Here is a 20,252-nt window from a genome sequence, read left to right as displayed (position 1 = left end):
TAACAGCAATTCTACTTACTCCAAGTTGAACTTGGATAGCAGGTACACAAACCTACAAGACTGGGAAGGCATCTTAAAAGCTACTCCACCTTGGAAATAATCTTGGTTATTACCAACTCATGGAGTTTTGGTCTGCTTATTGACAGAATATCTCCTTAAAACTGGCTGTTCTTCCAAAACTTATACTGAAAAACTGTCACAATCACCAGAGGTACTGATTTAAAGATGCAGTTTCCGGAGCCCCACCACAGACGCACTGAATCTGGATTTCTGTGTGTGGGGACTCGGGAATGTGCATTTCCTCCAGGTATTTTTGTGCCTCACCATTCGGGGAAATTAGGATGCTGGTGAACGTGCGCCCAATTCCAGTTTCCTGCCAGCCACAGCGGAGGACTCCTCAGAGAAGGAGTGTGTCTACTGTGAGCACTTCACCTTATGCATAACTGCTGCTAGATGCCCATGCTGTCGTATTCCCGACAACACAAGCAGAAACTTATAACCGCTGGACCAAGTATATATTACTTAACCGTGGTAGAGGTAGGTAGCAGAAGATTCTTTTTATTTAAAAAAGAATTACACATAGTTACACAATTTTTTCCCTTTTAAAACACTTGTAAATATCCTGGGGGTGTCACTAATACAAGAAATTCACTTTTCCTTTAATAAATTCACATCTTTCTTCACTTATTACCAAAATGGCTAGTTTATGAGTTGGCTATTTTTAATATTATTTACTAATAACAAATAGCTAATTTACTAATTAGCTAATATTAATAAAATAATCTTACTTGTATTTGGGGAAGAAGAAATAAATACACTATTGTTGAATGAAGTTTAAGAATCCAGCTCAATTTGTCTCCAAGACTTGGAAGAACTTCTTTTGTATTGTTCCAGTTCCTAAAACAAAAATATGTATGATAATAGTTTTAAAAAATCAACTTTAAAAATTAAACTAGGCATCTTAAAACTCCCTTAGCAGTTTTAGATATAACAATATGTCTTTTACAGCATTCTCAGAATTTCTTGACAATTATTTCATAAATGATGATACTTAGTATTTATTTTCTAGAATGTAGAGTCTTCGGAATTTCTGGGTAGCTTAAGCAGCACTTAGAGATGAATAAAGTTTCAGACAAAATTATATACTATATAGTACATACAAGTTGTCTTCAAACTAATAAAATAAACTATTTGTCATACTTTAAGTATTGAAAAATGACCTTATTTTTAAATTGTTTTGCTGTTCAACTCTTGTTAAAACCTACTTGAAGTTAGTGAAGACACTGCACTGTGTATATCGACACACAATTGGGAGCAATTTAAATGATCTCCCAGTAAAGACTGGTTAAATACATCAGTCTGCATTCACACGTGGCTTCACAACCAGCCAGCAAAAATAATGGTGGTCCTATGTATGTGAAAAAAGCAAATAGCTGGAGAGAGAGCAGGACACTTCCATTTTCCATTATATATGACAAGGTCTGTCCAGACCGTTGTTAACATAACAAAAACAGTTAAGTGTGACATTGATGTAATCTGGCAGCCAAGGAGAGTGGACTAGAATGTGCATGTGTGAACAATGATGACCTCACTGTACTAGTCATTGGGGGTGATAGATGCTGTTGAGTGAGCATGTGTACTGTGTGGATGTCACATTCAAAATGACTGAGCGAGTAGAGCAATGAATCTGTATCAAATTATGCATTAAGCTTGACACTCTTATGTGGAAACTATTCAGATGATTCAGAGCACCACAGCAATCGGCAACTGGTGATTGGCAGCTTCATCAGACAACATGCCCACTAATTCATCTCGCCTTAGTCAGGGATTTTTGGTGAAACATCAAATTACCCAGGTGACTCAGCCCTCATACAGCCCAGATTTGACACCCTAAGACTTCTGGCTTTTCCCAAAACTAAAATCACCTTTGAAAGGGAAGATATTTCAAACTGTTGATGATTCAGGAAAATATGACGAGGCAGCTGATGGCAACTGGGAGAACTGTGTGAGGTCGCAAGGTGCCTACTTTGAAGGGGACTGAGGCATCATTGTCCTATGTACAATGTTTCTAGTATCTTGTATCTTCAATAAATGTCTCTATTTTTCATATTCCACGGCTGCATACTTTCTGGACATTCCTTGTATACTTCTATTCTTTTGAACGTTTTCACAATGAACATATGTTACTTTTAAAAAAATTTTAGTTTTCAATTGCAGTCTACATTCAATATTACTTTGTTTTAGTTTCAAGTGTACAGCATGGCAGTCAGATAATCACATCCTTTACAAAGTGATTCTCCCGATATTTCCAGTACCCACCTGGTACTACACATAGTATTGTAATAGCATGCTATTACAATATTGTTCCTTACATTCCCTATGCTGTACACTACATCCCTGAGACTATTTTATAATTATTACAATTCATAAAATAGAGATAAATTTTCATGGGAGTGGAAATCTTCCATGACACCAGTGACATGCAAAAGGGATCATCTAAGGGACTGCCTCCTCCCAGCCTCTTACATGTTGTTCAATGTCTAAACTGCACCCAGTAAAATGTTATTTTAGATAAGCCAAAAGTGATCGCCCTGCATGTCAAGGCAGTCACTGCCCTTTCGCTAACATAGCTGAACTTCACAGTTGCTCTGAAAAGAAAATTCCAATCTCATTTTCAGAAAAATTGCAGACTGCTTCATTCATACCTATACTCTAAGTCATTAAAATTTAAATGTTAAAAGTTTCAAAACTGTATATAGACTTTGGAAGAATTTTTATACTAATAATTCCAATGAAGTCTTTACAACATGGTTTATTTATTCTAATGCAGTTAGTTCAGGTCACCGGTTATCTACCACTTATGGTTTCAAAGATTGGTAAGTCATAAAATAAGCCCCAGTAATTCTTTTCACCAGTGATAAAGATGAGGGCATTACCCTGGCTGGTGTGGCTCAGTGGATTGAGCACAGGCTGTGAAGCAAAGGGTTGCCAGTTGATTCCCAGTCAGGGCACACGCCTGGGTTGCGGGCCAGGTCCCCATGGGGGGCACTCAAGGCAACTACACATTGATGTTTCTCCCCATGTCTTTTTCCCTCCCTTCCCTCTCTAAAAATAAAATCTTTTTTTTTTTTTTAAAAGATGAGAGCACTGCTTTGGGATTCTTTGCTGGTAGTATGTCCCTTCCTCAGACAGCAAACTTAGAAGAATGAGGCTGGTCACACAGGCCATGCCAGAGGGGGGATAAAGAATAACTAACTAGTACGATACAGAACTCACCATGTCCACTAGATCCTTCAGTACTGCTATTATGTGAACTCAGAATAATGTGAGAATGGTTCAAAGGCCTAGCAAGTAAGGGGGTTTTCTTTTTTTTTTAATTTTAATCATTGTTCAAGTGAGGGTTTTCTTTACACTGCAATTCTTTATGGCTGCTTTAGAGAGTCATTTGGAAAGTGAAAGCAAAACCAAGAATGGTTCCCATCTTGCCTCTTAAAAATCTCTAAAGTTTTCAAATATAAATGGATCACAGTACTATAATGCTCAAACAGCATCTGCAATAAAGGACAGTAAGAACATTTTTCCCTAAATACATAAATCTATGTGTATGTTTAAATTATAAGTCTACAGATTATAGGCAAGTTGATTTTTAAAAACAGGGATTCGATACTGGGGGGACAGCCCTGTAAAGTCCACAACTGTCTAACTATGCTATACATCTAAAACTACTACAGAATGTAAACTGTACCTTCCAGACTATGGAATGTAAACTGTAGTTTTAGAAAACAAAAATTCAAAATAAATATGTATGGTTGGCCAAGACGACCTTAAAAATAATTGTTTACCACAGGAACAAATTTAAAGGACACATGGACAAAAGCTAGGGGGAGGGTAGTAATGGGAGGGAAGTGGGGAGGGTTGGGTGGGTGGGCTGGAATGGGAGTAAAAGGGAGAAAACTGTACTTGAACAATGATTAAAATAAAATTTAAAAAAATTGTTTACCCAACTTTTTCTTTTCTTTGACAATAAAAATAGAAAAGAGGTAGAAGGGGTCAGTGAGTACTTTTTCTTTAAGCAAATACTTTCTATACTCACATTCCCTTAAAATCAGGAATGCTTTAAAACTAGAGGGCTGCCCTGGCTGGTGTGGCTCAATGGATTGAGTGCCAGCCTGTGAACCAATTTGTCTCTGGTTTTATTCCCAGTCAGGGCACATGCCTGGGTTACAGGTAGATACCCCAGTAAGAACACATTCAAGAGGCAACCAATCACTGTTTCTCTCCTTCTATTTCTCCCTCCCTTACCTTCTCTCTACAAATAAATAAATGAAATTTAAAAGAAAATTAGAGAGCTATAAGAAATAGTAAATATGGAAGTATTTTCTGGTGACCACGTGAAGTCTGGCAAAAGAGAGAACCTTGCTAGGTAAACGTGGCTCACCTCCTCACACAACCACATCAAAATTACAACTAAAATATAGAACAACCAACCCTCAGAACCGTCAGAAATCAGGTTGAACAGAAGTCTAACAATGACAGAATTGAAGAAACCACATCCATCCAGACTGGCAGGAGGGGTGGAGATGTGGAACAGGCTGGTCCACACCCAACATGTGGTGTATAAGAATTCAGGAGGGCTGTTTCCGGACTGAGGGGTCCCAGGGACACACCTGGCCCCAGTGCCAGAAGATAAGTCCCCATAACTCCTGGTTGCAAAAATCAGCAGGGATTGAGTCATTGGAAAAACTGCTGGAGTCCCAAGCACTTCCTCTTAAAGAACCCACATGGACTTACTCAGACCCACTCCCTCTGAGCTCCAGCACCAGGATAGCAGCTTAAAAGGCACCAGTGGCTTGAAAGGAACTGAAGTGTGTGGCATCAAGGCAGGAGCTGGGGGACAGCTTTCTCCCAGACAGACAGGCAGGCCGGCCATTGTCCTTTTTCTGAGCCCTCTTCCCCCAGAGCCACAGAGCTGGCAGGCGAATGCCGTATCTGACAGACACCATCAACACTCTTTGCCACACCCTGGAGATCCTCAGAGACTCTGTCCCATCCAGCTTATGAGCCCACCAGAAGTGTTAAAGGTGACTTTTCCATATGAATGGCTGGTCTTGGCTCATGCTATACAATGTTCTAAATCCTGTCAAACAAGCAAAGCCAGCTTCAGTAAGCTCCTAGCCCCCCATATGTCTTGCTAAGTGGCCCCAGGCCTGACACTGGCAGCAGCTACCCTAGATTCACAGCTTGGCTTTGTCCGGGAATCTCCAAGCCCAGCACAAGTAACAGCCATCTCAGGTTGCTTTATAGCACATGAATGGTAAGCCTGGGTAGACACAGATGGGGGCTGATTTTGGCCTGCACTACCTGGGAGACCCAGAGCCTGCACACCCAGTGGCCAGCTATATACACCATGTTGGAGCACCACCACTCTGCCCCTGCACAGCTGATCCTCCGCAGATGGTACAGGTTGGTGGTTAGTGGTCACAGCCAGTCTTTGCAGCTGACTGGCCTGGGTAAATACCTCCTATTGACCTGCCAACAGCAACCAAGGCTCAACTACAAGAGGAGGGTGTACTCTGCCCACAGAAAGGGTGCATCTCAAGTACCCAAGTTGGGTGTTGGGGGAGGCTGTGCCATGAGACCCTAAAGGACACCTATGACATTAGGCCATGCTACCAAGAGATGGAGTCATAACAGCTCTTACTTAGTACATAGAAACAAACACAGGAAGGCTGCCAAAATGAGGAGACAAAGAAACATGGCCCAAATGAAAGAACAGATCAAAACCCCAGAAAAAGAGCTAAATGAAATAGAGATAAGCAATCTATCAGATGCAGAGTTCAAAACACTGGTTAGAAGGATACTCAAGGAACTGAGGGAGGACCTTAACAGCATAAAAAAGATCTGGTCAAAAACAAAGGATACATTAATTGAAATAAATAATAATTTACAGGGAATCAACAATAGAATGGATGAAGCTGAGGATCAAATCAATGATCTGGAACTAATCAGAACAAGAAGAAAAAAGAAGAAAACTAGGATAGTGTAAGCAGCCTCTGAGACAACTTTAAGCTTTCCAACATTCATATCATAGGGGTGCCAGAAGGAGAAGCAAAAGAACAAGAAATTGGAAATCTACTTGAAAAAAATAATGAAAGAAACTTCCCTAATTGGTGAAGGAAACACATACACAAGTCCAGGAAGCACAGAGTCCCAAACAAGATGGATGCAAAGAGGCCTAGTCCAGACACATCATAATTAAAATGCCCAAAAGTTAAAGATAAAGAGAGAGTCCTAAAAGCAGCAAGAGAAAAGCAGTTAGTCACATACGGGGGGGGGGGGTCCCATAAGACTGTCAGCTGATTTCTTAAAAGAAATTTTGCTGGCTAGAAGGGATTGGCAAGTGATATTCAAAGTCATAAACCCAGCAAAGATATCATTTAGAATCAAAGGGCAGATAAAGAGCTTCCCAGATAAGAAAAAACTAAAGGAGTTTTTTACCAAACCATTATTGTATGCCATGTTAAAAGGACTTATTTAAGAAAAAGAAGAAGATCAAACCTATGAACAATACAATGACAAGAAATATGTATCTATCAACAACTTGAACCTGAAAATGAAGCAAGCAAACAAGAGCAGAGACAGAAGCATGGAACAGAGAGCATTTTAATGGCTGCCAGGTGGGAGGGGACTGTGGGGGAACGAGTGGAGAGGTGAGGGGGGATTAAGAAGTACAAGTAGGCATTATAAAATAGCCATGGGGATGTACAGTACAGTATAGGAAATGGAGCAGCCAATATGCTTATACACATCACCCGTGGACATGAACAATGTTGTGGGCAGTGCTTGAGGGAGTGGGGGTGGGGGAGCGGGGGAGTGCTAGGTGGAGAGGAGCAAAGGGAGAAAATTGGGATGACTGTAACAGCATAATCAAGAAGTACAATTTAAATAGAAAGAACTTTGAGTAATTGGAGAAAAGAGAGTTTATCCGTAAAAATACTTAGTCTACAGGAAAGGTGCAAGGGGCCTTGAGACCAATCCTCAGACCTGTGAAGACTGACTCCGCAGACTGGGAGGATGCCCACGCATCTGTGGGAGTGGGAGCAAGAGCAACTGTGGAGAGCCGTCGCAAATGACGTGTCCCACCACCACAGACTTACACAAGGCCGGATGGAATGTTGTGTCTCGTGCCTCCTCCACCGGAAGGATTAGTGGGCAGCGGTGTGGTTTAAATGCAGTTTTTTAGGGGCAGACTGACGACACATCTTTCTTGCTTACTGGCTAATTATATGCCTGGAGGCTGTTCTGAAGGCTCAAAGGTAGGACGAACTGAATGGACCTCATGAGCTAGCCTCTCCATCTTAGAAGTAATGTGGTCTAATTTCACTGCCAACCCCTGAACTTTATTTTTTTGTTTTATTCCTGATGATTATTTAAGCCACTAATCATGGAACTTGGGGGTGGGAAGAGTCAATAGGAGGATCACATCTGGTCTCAGGCAGGCTCCAGGCTGGCCCTCCACTATGTTTTAATGAAACAGGATGTCCTCTTTCCTTCCAAGAAGCACGAGAATCCAAAGTAAGCATTTGGGTTATAAGCATGCAGACACGGAGCACAGCAGAGACTTCTTGAAGCCTTTCAGTAAGGACAGACTTTTCTGTAATTACGGAATACCCTGAGCAAAGCTTTTTAAAGGAATATTATTGTTCCAAGTGGCAAATCAAGTGAAATAAAAAATTATATTGCTATTTTCACTGAAAAATGTTAAGTGGGAACAAATCATAATAAAAAAATAAAAAGATAGGCAACATGAAGAAAGAATGGTAGACAAATGGCTAGGTTTTTATAGATGAATTCTTTCATTGGCTGTGTTAATAAAATTGGCATTAACTCTCCTGTCCATAAAAAAAAGGAAATGTATTTTTAAATGTTTAGAGAGAAAGTATTAAGAATATTTCACAATTTATGGAGAATTTTCTCATACTTAAGTCAGCTTCTGTGTGAATCAGAACATAAATATAAACAATATAAGGCCCTGAAACTACTTTGGAAGAACATGAAATAATACACAAATTAAAATATTGGATACCATAAAATCAAGTTTGGATATCAGTTAAATAGTTGAGCATCAACTGGTAGTCATTAGGGTAACTTTAAAGCAGAAGCATAAAATTATGTTAAGGTCCTAATTGTGCACACTGAAATCAATGCAATTTATCTACTGAAATATCACAAACGAAACTGGTTTAGAGGCAAAATTAGTATACTATAACATTTTAGGCAGGTTAAGAAAATCTGTCAGCCAAAAGAGTACAGAATTTAATGAGGTGCAGTGCAGCACAAGAATTGAGCAAAGAATGATTATATGAGTGCTATGGATCTGCTGCTTTCCCATTCCACTCAAAATTCTTCCAGTTTTACATCAGGGAAGATGGATTTGAATGTGAAAACTCATGATACTCAGAAATACCCTAGCCCTTTAATAATATTTATGCACATAAATGTAATAAAAGGGATCATTATGCAATATAAACAGATACTCTTATCAACAATGGCAGTTAGTCACTGACTTCTAGGTAAATATTAATTCAGGGAGGGCTTCCAACTAATCTCTATAGCCTAGATGTACACATAATAAAGGTTACTTGAGGACATTTTACTGTTCTTACAACATGCCTCTCACTTTTTTTGAAATTGAAGTATAATAGACATACAACCTTACCTAAGTTTCAGATGTACAACATAATGATTCAATATTTGTATACATTGTCAAGTGATCACCACCATAAGTCAACATCTGTCAACAAATAGTTACAGATATTTTTTCTTGTGATGAGAACTAAGATCTACTCTCTTAGCAACTTTCACACACGCAACACAGTATGTGTAACTATACTCGTTGTACCGTATATCACCATGACTTATGACTTATTTTATACCTGGAAGTTTGTGCTTTTTGACGCCCTTCCCCCATTTGGCTTATCACCCAATCTGTTCTTTGTATCTATGAACTTGGTTTTTGTTGCTGTTTAGATTCCATATATAAATGAGATCATATGGTACTTGTCTTTCTCTATCTGACATATACTGTCAAGGTCCATCCATGCTGTGGTAAATGGCAAGATTTCATTATATTTTATGGCTGGATAACATTCCACTGTGTGTGTGTGTGTGTGTGTGTGCGTGTGTGTTCCTTACCCATTCATCTGTCAACGGACACTTAGGTTGTTTCCATGTCTTGGCTATTATTTTAAGTAGTGCTGCAATGAATATGAGGGTGCATATGTCTTTTTGAATCAGTGTCTTCATTTTCTTAAGATAAATACCCAGAAGTGGAATTGCTAGATAATATGGTAGTTCTACTTTTAATTTTTCGAGGAACCTCTAAACTCGTTTCCATGGTGACCCTACCATTTTACATTCTCACAAACAGTACACAAGTGTTCTCTTTTCTCCACATCCTCACCAACACTTGTTATTTGTCTTTTTGATAATAGCTTTTCTGACAGGTGTAAGGTACTATTTCACTGTGGTTTTGATTTGCATTTCCCTGATGATTAGTGATGTTAAGCATCTTTTCATGTACCTGTGGACCATCTGTATGCCTTCTTTATAAAAAATGTCTATTCAGTTCCTTTGCCCATTTTTAATTGCATTTTTATTTGGTGTTGAGTTGTGTAAGTTCTTTACATATTTTGGATATTAACTCCTTGTTAGGTATATGCTTTGCAGATATTTCTCCCATTCAGTTGGCCGCCTTTTCATTTTGTTGACAGTTTCCTTTGCTGTTCAGAAGCATTTCAGTTTCATGTAGTCCCATTCATTTACTTTTGCTTTTGTTGCCTTTGGTTTTGTTGTCAAACACAAAAAAATCACTAAGACCAATATCAGGGAGCTTACTGTCTATATTTCTTCTAGGAGCTCTGTGGTTTCAGGTCTTATATCAAGTCTTTAACCCATTTTGAATTAATTATTGTGTATGGTGCATGATAGTGGTCCAGTTTCATTTTTTGCATGTGGCTGTCCAATTTTCCCAAAATTGTTTAGCGAAGTGACAGATTGTCCCTTCTCGCACTGCATATCCTTAGCTCCTCTGTGGTAAGTTAATTGACCATATATGCGTGGGTTTATTTTGCTCCATCGATCTGTGTGTGTGTTTTCATGCCAGCACCACACTGTTTTTAATTCCTAAAACTCTTTGATATACTTTGAAATCAGGAAGCATGATGCCTCCAGCTTTGTTCTTTTTTCAGCTTGCTTTGGCTATTTGGGCCTTTGTAGTTCCATACACACTTTAGAGTTGTTTTATCTATTTCTGTTGAAATAGGCCATTGGACTTTTGATAGGACTTGCAACATGCCTGTTACTTTGCTACAGCTACAACCCCTCTAAATATCCATGGCATACGTTTCAAAAGTTTTCTTGACTAGATCTAAATAAAATGTTTTGCTTGCTTGTGCCAGGGCCTCTGAGGGCAGAAGGATAGTGCTGAGAGAAATACCCAGTGGATGGCTGTGTCTGTGTTATCCTTGCTACAGTGTGGCTCCATGAGTCCCTCCCGAGAGGCTGTCAGGGCACTCAGTTTATAGTGTTCCCTCTGCAAAAGCTTACTACACAAGGCCAGACTCCACATAATGTCTCATTTTATCAAACTACGAGGAGATCTGGGGAGGAGATCTGGGAAAGAGATCTAAGTGTTGGGTCATGATAAATTTACCAGGTTTTGCATCTTACCTCAGCCTTGTGTATCATAAACAGTGCTACCTGGGCCTGGACAGAGTTCTCCACTTCTAACCACTTTCCTGAGAGACCCTGGAGTTTTCAGCTACATCTGTGTGCTTTCAAATCAGTAGTAGTTAATTTTTCTTGTACAAAAAAGTATAGGTATGTATAATATCCTAATAAAAAACATGCCCTTTTAAATAAGCCCACACACAAAAGAATATTATCAGAGCATCACCCCAGCAGCGAGGTAAGAATGGCTACCCATTGTAAGCTGAAAAATCCAAAAAGGATATGTGAACATTGAGTTATCTCTGGGTGGTGGAGTGACAGCTGACTTTTAATTTCTTCTTGATGCATATCAGACTTTTATTTTTTTCCAGAGTGAAGATGTACTATTTAGATAATTGTATAGTAAAGAAAAAAAACCCATTAAGGAAATCATCAAGAAAAATCTACGGAATTCTAGACAAGTTTTTTTGATAATTCAAGATGAAATTTTAAAAAAATGGTTAGGATAATACCTGATCCTTCTGAATTCTCATTTCATCAACTTCACTTTCAGCATACTGAGGGTCTTTTGCGGGATCCTTGATATCTTTTAGTGTGTTGGTACTCTGAAATGACAATTCTCCAAATCATTCCATGTCCATAACCCCAAACCTTCAGTGCACCCCCCTGTCTCACAGACCGAGTTCCCATCCCTCAGCCAGCCACGAGGCTCTCTCTTGATGGCAGTTCATCACCACCCCTGAGGGCCATTTCAAATTCCACCAGGTCCTCCCCCTTCCTCTCCTTTCAGATGTGTGTCCCTTGTCCAAGAGCCAGAGAGATCTGTTTGAAAGCGGAGCAGGAACTGTGTCTTAACCCCTGCTTTAACCACCCACAGTGCCTCATATACAGTAGATTTTAAGTGACTGTTTAATTTTTGAGCATGAGGGTTGAAAACAAAATGATCGTGATAGGCCCATTGGAACATTTCCCAACAACTGTTGAATAGTGCTAAAAATTCTTGCTTTAAAGGAATTAGAAATGTATACCTTCGGTGGAAAAAGCTTCTCATACACTTTTTTCCACAACTCCATTGGTGTACGGGCATGAAACTTTCCAATGTCGTTATCGGGAACAGGAGGAGACCCTAAAATTGGAAGTTTTACTTCAGTGATGACACCGATTAAAACATTCAAACTCTGTCAGTAAAATGGACGACACTTGGAAAAGTATAAATCTTAGATCACTCATGTCCCTTCCCCCTGTTACAGTCACAGCTGAAGTTCACCCCAGCACAGCACAGTCTGGCAGGTCCCAAACCAGACGAAGAGAAGACAGTGATGAGGAAACTGGAGTTCTCTTTCCCCACACTTCAATCGCTACCAGGCAAAAATATACAAGCTTGATATTCTCCTGTGCACGTGAGTTTGTAAGAAAACAGAGTCTTGTGTGCTGTTGGCGAGAGTGCAAATTGGGACAGCTAATCTGGAGGGTAGTTCGGCACAACTACATATACTATTTATTAAAATACTAAAAAAGATCGTGCCCTATTAATGAGCAATTCCAGCTTTGGGTATTTACCCTAAAACACCTGCATATGTGTGCTGAGGATTTCACACTGCAGCATCATTTCATTTGAGAAAAATAGGCCACCACTGAAAAGGCCATCGATAGGAGAATAATGGACTGAATTACTGTGTAACACTATCCAGCAGTCAAAATATCAAAGAGACTTGCTTGTATATACAACTTAATATGGAAAAACTACTAAGGCACATTGAGAAAAAGATAAATTTCAGAATGATAGATATAGGATGATACAATTATGTTAAAATAGATTTTTTTTATATCACATACACATACACAGAAAATGGTCTGGAAAGATACATACCAAACTTGATCCTTACATGTTTTATTTTGACATTTTATAAGGATAAGGTCTTTATATATTGCTTATATAATTTCATTTGAAATTTTCAAAAATTTTGCACTACTTCTTGGTAATTTTCAATCTGTAATCTGAGATTTTTTTTCATTGTGTTTCAGCATCTATGCTGTTCACTAAAACTGTTTCACCGTTGATCTTTCAGAGCCTCCTTACACCTTGGTGGGAAAGAGATTGATACAACCCATGGATCTTATTCAGCTTTCCCAAGGTTTCCACTTGTCACTTGTGTGTGTGTGTATTAAGTTCCATAGAATTTTGTCACCTCTGTAGGTTCAAGTATCCACTGCCAGTCAAGAGACCGAACGACCCCATTGTCACGACGACCCCATGAGCACAGTTTCACAATCACACCACCCGTCCCCTGCAGTCTTGTCCCTGACCTCTGGTATTTGCTAATCTTTCCTCCATTTCTAAAATGTTCTCTTTCTAAACATTTTACATAAAAAGAATCATATCGTATGTAGCCTTTGCTGGCTGGATTTTTCTTTCGGCATAATTCCCTGGAGATTCATCCAAGTTGTGTGTATCAACAGTTTGTTCCTTTTTATTGCCGAGTAGTATTCTAAGGTAGAAATTATCAGTTTGTTTATTGATTCACCTGTTGGATGAAATCCAGGTTGTTTCTGGTTTTGGGCTATTATACATACAGTTACTGTGAACATCTGTGTACAGATTTTTATGTGAATGTAAGTTTTCATTTCTCTGGGATACATTACAGAGCAATCTCTAGGGCACATGGTAGCTGTGTGCTTACTTTATAAGAAGCTGTCACATTTGCAAGACTGGCCGTACTGTTTTACATTCCCCCCATCGATGTGTAAGTGACCCAGTTTCTTCATATCCTTGTCAGCATTTGGGGTTGGCACTGTTTTTTAGTTTACTGAGAGTATGAGATGACATCTCATTGTGGTTTTAATTTGAATTTCCCTAATAATTATGTTAAACATGTCTTCATGTACTTATTTTCCATTTGTATGTGTACCCTCTTCGGTGAAATGTCTGCTTATGTCTTTTGCCTCTCTTTTAATTGGATTGTTTGTTTGTTTTTGCTGTTGATTTCTTTACATATTCTAGATAGTAGTCGTTTATTGGGTATGTGGTTAGAAAATGTTTCTTACTGAAGTTAAGTTGGTGCTAATTATAATTATTAAAGTAAAAAAATCAGTCTCCATGATCCCTCCTTAACCATCAGTATTCCTTACATTCCAATTCAATAAATATAATTATAAAAGTAAAAATTATAAATATAAATATAATTATAAAAATAAAAATAAAAAAACACTCCTTAACCATCAGTATTCCTTTCATTCCAATTCAATCTATAATCTCATTACAAAGATCTCTCCACATTTGAAGTCGAGTCCACTTTGGCTTGTACGAGCAATGAGGGATGGGAAATCAAAGGAAAAGCACTGTGCAGTGGAGCTGAAAACCACACTACGACAACCTTAGAGTATAAAGAGTTGCGAGGCCCAATGATCTTCAAAATGAAAACGGCTTCTGGAGGAAGAACAGGTGCTTGACCAAACAAAAGTATAAAATTCCTTTGCTTCAGGCATCTAGGGCATCTACAAGTCTACAAGTCAGCTGTTTTCATGAAGAAAAGTGAAGGGATATCTAGTTAGCACAACTGTGTTCCTTTTGGTTTATTCTATCATTTGAATCTCTATTTTTTCATCATTGCCCTTAATATACACACAGCTTTGAACTTCATGACCACTCTGTGTTCTTGGTTTTCTTTTAAGTCCAAGGAGCTAAAATGTAAAAGTACCTGGAAATCAGTGAGGCAAGGGAAATACATTCAAATTTTTTTAGTGGAATAGAAATCAGAAATCAGTCTCTCATGGGGCGACATCCCTTCCGTCACAAATATGTCAATGTGATGTGTTGCAGTGACACTGTGTATACAAGTAAATACATAAGAAATAACAGCAGTGATAAAGAAACCAGAAATGGCGGTATGCTGGCGATGAAGTGAACATGGAGTAGGATGAAATCAATAAGCAATTAAAAAAAGATTGAACAAACTTAATAAGTTCACCAACCTATATGACTTAAAGAATCCAATCCTGCTGTGATAAACAGTGGTTTATTCTGATCCACACATATTGATTTGCTGCATGGATAAGAAGAAAAAAGAATCTAATTCAGTTTGGCAATCAAATGTCCTGCTACACTCCGCTGTGAACACAAGAGCCAAGAGTTGCTGTAGCCGCTGGTGAGAGCCTGGCTCCAAACCAAGGAGAGAGCGATTTCCAAACCTAAAGTGTAGCGCTAATAAAGGTTCTACAGGAGAAAAAAAGTGAGAGACTCAAATTACCTTAAGTCAAAACCAAGAAAAGTCTCAAGGTTAAGAAAATTACATACTGAAATTATTGATTCCATTTGTAATCAGTTAAGAAAGGAAGAGGGAAGGCTACTAAAATGAGGGAAAAGAAGTAAACGAAGTTAAGGAAAGAAGTGTAATAGTATAGTTTTATTTAGGTGTTAAACTATTCTGTAACATTTTAGTCGTCAATCTGAAAAACACTTAAAGAATGTAAGAAGCAGAAGAGAACATGAAATTATCTCTGTAAGAACAGATAGCTGGGGCATTTACCTGGTCAAGGAATGAATGACTGGTGAGAACAATAGTCAGATGAGACAATACTGACCAAAAAATAATACAATAAAAATACATTAAAATCTATTTTAATAGTACCTTTTCCCAATGCCAAATGCCAACTGGTTGATAACTCCACGTATTTTTAGTAACAGAGCTTCTGATTTACTGGTAAACTGAAATAGAAAAACAAACAAACAACCCCCCCCAGGAGAATAAATTATATAGTCTGCTTTCATAATCACAGAAACAGGTAACATAAATATGACTTTGAATAAGTACAGATTGCAGAGAGAACCACTACTGATTTGCCCAATAAATACTTATGTTTGAGTGGACAAAAAAAAACTGAATAAAGGAAATGAAAGAATTCTGGATAAGTTTGTTTTAACTCATTCTTCAGACCTCATGAGTGCACGATGTTGAAGGAACCTGTGTTTATGCACTGATCATTCCAGCTACTCCTCATTGCCAAAATGCAATCTGGTGGTTAATAATAGGAGGTGTCCATCACAAAGGACTTTTCCATCCAAAGACATATTACTGCCTTCAAAGTACTTCACATGGGAGCTGCAGACTAGTATACCAATACTGACACTCAAAAAACAATTCTGTGACTCCTCTTCTGAGTTGCCTGTGGAGCTTGGGAAGTAAGCTACTGAGTACTCTGAGTGGTGGCGTGTGACTAGGTGACATGACCAGAACACTTTAGAGGATGAAAGGGAGTGGTTACTATTAATAATTAAGCTGAGATATCAGGTGACAACTGGGACATATGGTTACCCTAGAAATCTTCTAAGACTAACTTTGATTTTTGGAAATATGAAAAGTTACTAAGCCAAATCATAATGACTAAGATGTATGCAAGTGGAAAAATCAATCAATCTAAAATGAAATGTACTACTAAGGCAAAGAGATCAATTTTCAGGGTAAGATTCATTCTGGATTAACAGACTCCCAGGAAAAGAATTCATTGAAGAATACTCATATGAATATATAAGATTCAATACACTTATTTTTTTTAACTGAAACAATTTTAATGCTCCTATTGAGACATTTAAAAATGCATAAAATTTTAATTAATTTTAAAAATACAATTTCTATTCATTATTGTTATTACAACAATAATTATTATAATAATAACTGTTCCCTATGTAGAGAAGAAAAAACTTACTAAAATGTACTTCACTGGACTACAGGGCTGGGAGAACATGCGAAGTTTCCTAACTCACACCCCCGCCCCCCGTCTGCCTCGGAAACGCCCTCTGCACACAGCTGCGGAGCGCCTGCGTGGGTAAACTAGATGCCTAGGGACTCGTCTCCCAACACACCCATTCCGTTTTCAGATAATGGGAATACTAGTAAGTAATTTCTTATTTTCAGGTAAACTCTTTCTATTGATTCCTTGTTCTTGACTCTAGGAGACTAGCATGTACATTGAACCCATTGTCCATGGAGCAGTCCCTCAAATGTTAAAGAGTGTCATCACGCTCTAGATGACAGAACATAATTTCATACTGCTCTTCATATGCAATAATTGTAAGTCCCCTACCACCCTGGTGGCTCTCCACTGAATCTGGTCCTACTTAGCAATGCTTTTCTCTTTTTGTTTTTATTAACTTACTAGATTGCTCATACTATTTGAATCAGTATTCTTAACTGAATTATAAAGTATCAACTATAGAGTTGAAAAAAAACTGAGTTATCTTTGAAGGTGGTGAAGCAGCACCCACTCTCTCCCGTGCGTGAGGCGTACGGTAGGAATGGAAATGAAATTCAAAGATGGGGCTGGCCCTGGCTGGCGTAGCTCAGTGGATTGAGCATGGGCTGTGAACCAAAGCATCACAGGTTCGATTCCCAGTCAGGGCACATGCCTGGGTTGCAGGCCATGGCCCCCAGCAACCGCACATTGATGTTTCTCTCTCTCTCTCTTTCTCCCTCCCTTCCCTCTCTAAAAATAAAATAAATAAAATCTTTAAAAAAATAAGATGGGGCTGAAACTGTTGGCTACTCCCTTCTTGGTTGGGGAAGCTAGCCAAGCTTCTGGTTCCCTCTGTGGTCCAGAAGGGCTCTTCTAAACCCAACTTCGGATCCTTTGGGCTTCCAGAAAGCTGAGATAAAGCCCTTTTTGAATGCTTTCCCTGGTCCCCGATCTCCTAGGGTCTTCCAGGCCATGTTCAACTCCAGGCCTGCTGGGGCCCGAGAGACCTGACTTCATCTGGATTTGTACCCATGAGGCCAGACTGGATCCTGACGGATCACCAAATGGGGTCTGTTCCCAGAGAATGACTGGATTTCCCTGGGCTCACTAACTAAGTATGGGGCCTTATCTGAGGCAAAAATGAGAAACTGCGAGACACATGGTCTTCACTTCTGTGCCCTAGAGGAGTTATTCACTATAAATTCTCTATATCTTTTCAAAATAGTGAAGAAGAATTATTTCCAAAGTACTCTGTCAACCTAATATGTAAGCAAATACAAACAAGCATAAAAAGGTGATGATTTTAAAGAAAATACATAATGAAGTTTATTTGGAGAATTCTGAAAAGTATAAAAATCTAAAATATAGATTGTATTTATTACTTTTAGTCATAATATACTAGTCAGGAAGGCCGGGGCAAGGCCATGTCGTATCCAGGTTCCTGTGAGCACTCTGATTGAGAAGGAAAAAGGCCACCCAAATCGGGGGGGTGGGGAAAGGTATTTTTTAAAATAAAAAAAATGCTTTTATGTCTTATTGCATTAAAGGCTATCCAGCAACTTTGGTTCTGCTGTGGAAGATAACAGTGACAATAACTGTAGCGACCAGCATTTATTGAGTGACACTTTGTTTCCAGCCCTGTGCTAGGAGCATTTCACAGTATTCCCTCTTTTAATGCTCACAACCCTAAGAAGAAGGCACTGGTTGTGTCCGTCTGCCCGTGGAGGAGGCTGGGGCCCAGGGTAGATTAAGGGACCTGTCCGAGATCACTCATCTAGTACACGGCTGCCCTGAGATTTACACCCGGGCAACAGGCTGCCCCGTCCGTGTTTTTAACCTCTGCAGCAAAGAGCACATTTCTAAGTTTAAAAAAGAACACATTTTAAAGGTCCTCCCCACCTTTTCTTTTAAGAGAACATAGATTTTAATTCCTAAGGGGAAGCTGACATTAATAAACAAACAAACAAACAAATAAATAAAACCACTTTATCTCTGTGAGACGGGTTCAGAGATACAAGCTATTCAGGGCTTTTGCACTGGAGAACTGGTAGGCCATGTAGCAGTGTGTTTTGTAGATACATCATAAAACACTCTGTAATGAGGGTTTTTGGAAATGGGGGAAAAAAGGAGGAAATGATATTCAGTAGTAAAAGCACTAGTTTTTATAACTGCAAGAAGTTATTAATTTTCCAAATTCGGTACTGTGCATTCAAGCACAAAGGACAGAAGATGTACGAACCATTAATGATGCTCCGTAGTAATGTGCAACAAATCGAAGTGTCTTGCATATTACCTTTCTCTTCTCAGAGTCGAAATCCTGAGGAAATATATTATTAAAATGAAAAACAAGCTGAGAACTAAATATCAGTAGCATGAAGATATAAATCATTAAATGTAGAAGTAGCCTGTTTCTTAGCAGTTTTTATTTTGTGAACACTCCCGCAGAAGGAGGATTCCATTACCTTGATATTTGTCTCTATAGAGAGTTGAGAAATAGCGGCCGCCTTCTAGAGCTACGACTGCCAGATCTTCCCTTGTTTAAATACTTAGCTCAACAGAATTTAGAAATCAGCATGCATTTCATGGAGTGGAATACCCTAAGGATTTTCTGACAAGCAAAGATAAGGAAAAACCAATTTTCTACTTTCTTCAATTTAAAAGTTGGGAAGTAAGTCCTATCCCTTAGTGACTGGGTTTAAGATTCATTTCTAAATCTTCTACCTTATCCCCATTCCCCTGCATTTATTGTTCTTTACCTATTTTCTTTCCCAACTATATCCTCTTTTCTAAAATCTTTAAGATGTGTGACTCTTTGACCTCTCCCTCTGAGAGATACTTTCTTGTTTCATTATTACTTTTGTTCCTCTCCCAAAGCACCGGCATGCATAACAAACTCAACTAGAAGTGGAAGAGCTTACCTGAAAAATATCATATTTACTCCCAATTATGACCAGAGGTATTGGAAATGGGTCAATTAATTCACGATCCTGTTAATAAATATATTTCATTGATTTGTTATAATTAATTTTAATAATATAGCATTTTAAGTCTCTTCACAGATGTGACTGTGCTTGCTTGACATGGGGGTTGTTCAATAACTTTCGCTTAAAAAACTGTATATCTCAAGTATAAAATTAGAAAGACCAATTCCCTAAATTATTATTTTTTATTTTTTGTGTGCTGCCCTTTTCTTATATAACATGTTGTCTTCCTTTTTATTTTTTTAACTATTTTGTGTTAACTGTTGCAATAGCATTTATGCTGTGTTCATGGGAACCATAAGCTATTAGTCGGTCCTGATATTACCTATGTAAAACACATTCACACAAACTCTGGGCAGTATAAAGTACTGCTCTTAGCCTTCTAGAAGATGACATTCATGACTGTATTTAGAGACTTGCCTTGTCACCAGTGACTTCATAATTTAATTACTTATCAGATGATAAAAGTACTGAGTATGTGACAATAAATGAATATAAAATATAGAACAGTGATGAAGGCTGTTTAAACTCTAACCTTTGTTCAAATTTTTAACTTCATTTAGTTTTTTTGCCAGGTGACATTTGTACAGTCTGGTGTTTTAAATCTTCACTTTATAAAATCAACATCAAACTGCTACTTTAAATGATTTCTTTTGATTGGTGTAATACGCCACAACAATCACAGATGTCTAAGAAGACATAAGAAATCTTTTCCCTTGTTTTGCTCTTACTGAGGTTTTATTAAACTGCTATAATTTTCCAGTGAGCAGGTTCACCTACTTCAAATGAATCTCAAGTCATGCATAAAAA

At 38.5% G+C, this 20,252-nt stretch overlaps 1 protein-coding gene across 1 annotated transcript in view; it reads right to left on the bottom strand.

Annotated features, from left to right (window-relative positions):
- Positions 1–556: 556 nt before the first annotated feature.
- Positions 557–20,252, bottom strand: part of DYNC2LI1 (dynein cytoplasmic 2 light intermediate chain 1) — a 32,806-nt gene continuing 13,110 nt past the window's right edge. The window contains exons 7-13 of the mRNA XM_028516148.2: positions 19,380–19,448; positions 18,701–18,778; positions 15,360–15,436; positions 14,704–14,774; positions 11,760–11,857; positions 11,244–11,336; positions 557–897 (exon numbers count right to left, since the gene is read on the bottom strand). Of these exons, the coding sequence (XP_028371949.1) occupies positions 835–897; positions 11,244–11,336; positions 11,760–11,857; positions 14,704–14,774; positions 15,360–15,436; positions 18,701–18,778; positions 19,380–19,448 (549 nt within the window). The 3' untranslated portion in view covers positions 557–834. The remainder of the gene's footprint in view (positions 898–11,243; positions 11,337–11,759; positions 11,858–14,703; positions 14,775–15,359; positions 15,437–18,700; positions 18,779–19,379; positions 19,449–20,252) is intronic.

The sequence above is a fragment of the Phyllostomus discolor genome, chromosome 6, assembly GCF_004126475.2.
Source record: "Phyllostomus discolor isolate MPI-MPIP mPhyDis1 chromosome 6, mPhyDis1.pri.v3, whole genome shotgun sequence".
Lineage (NCBI taxonomy): Eukaryota > Metazoa > Chordata > Mammalia > Chiroptera > Phyllostomidae > Phyllostomus > Phyllostomus discolor.
Note: the sequence above shows the minus strand (reverse complement) of the source record. Positions and strands in the feature narration are given on the sequence as shown.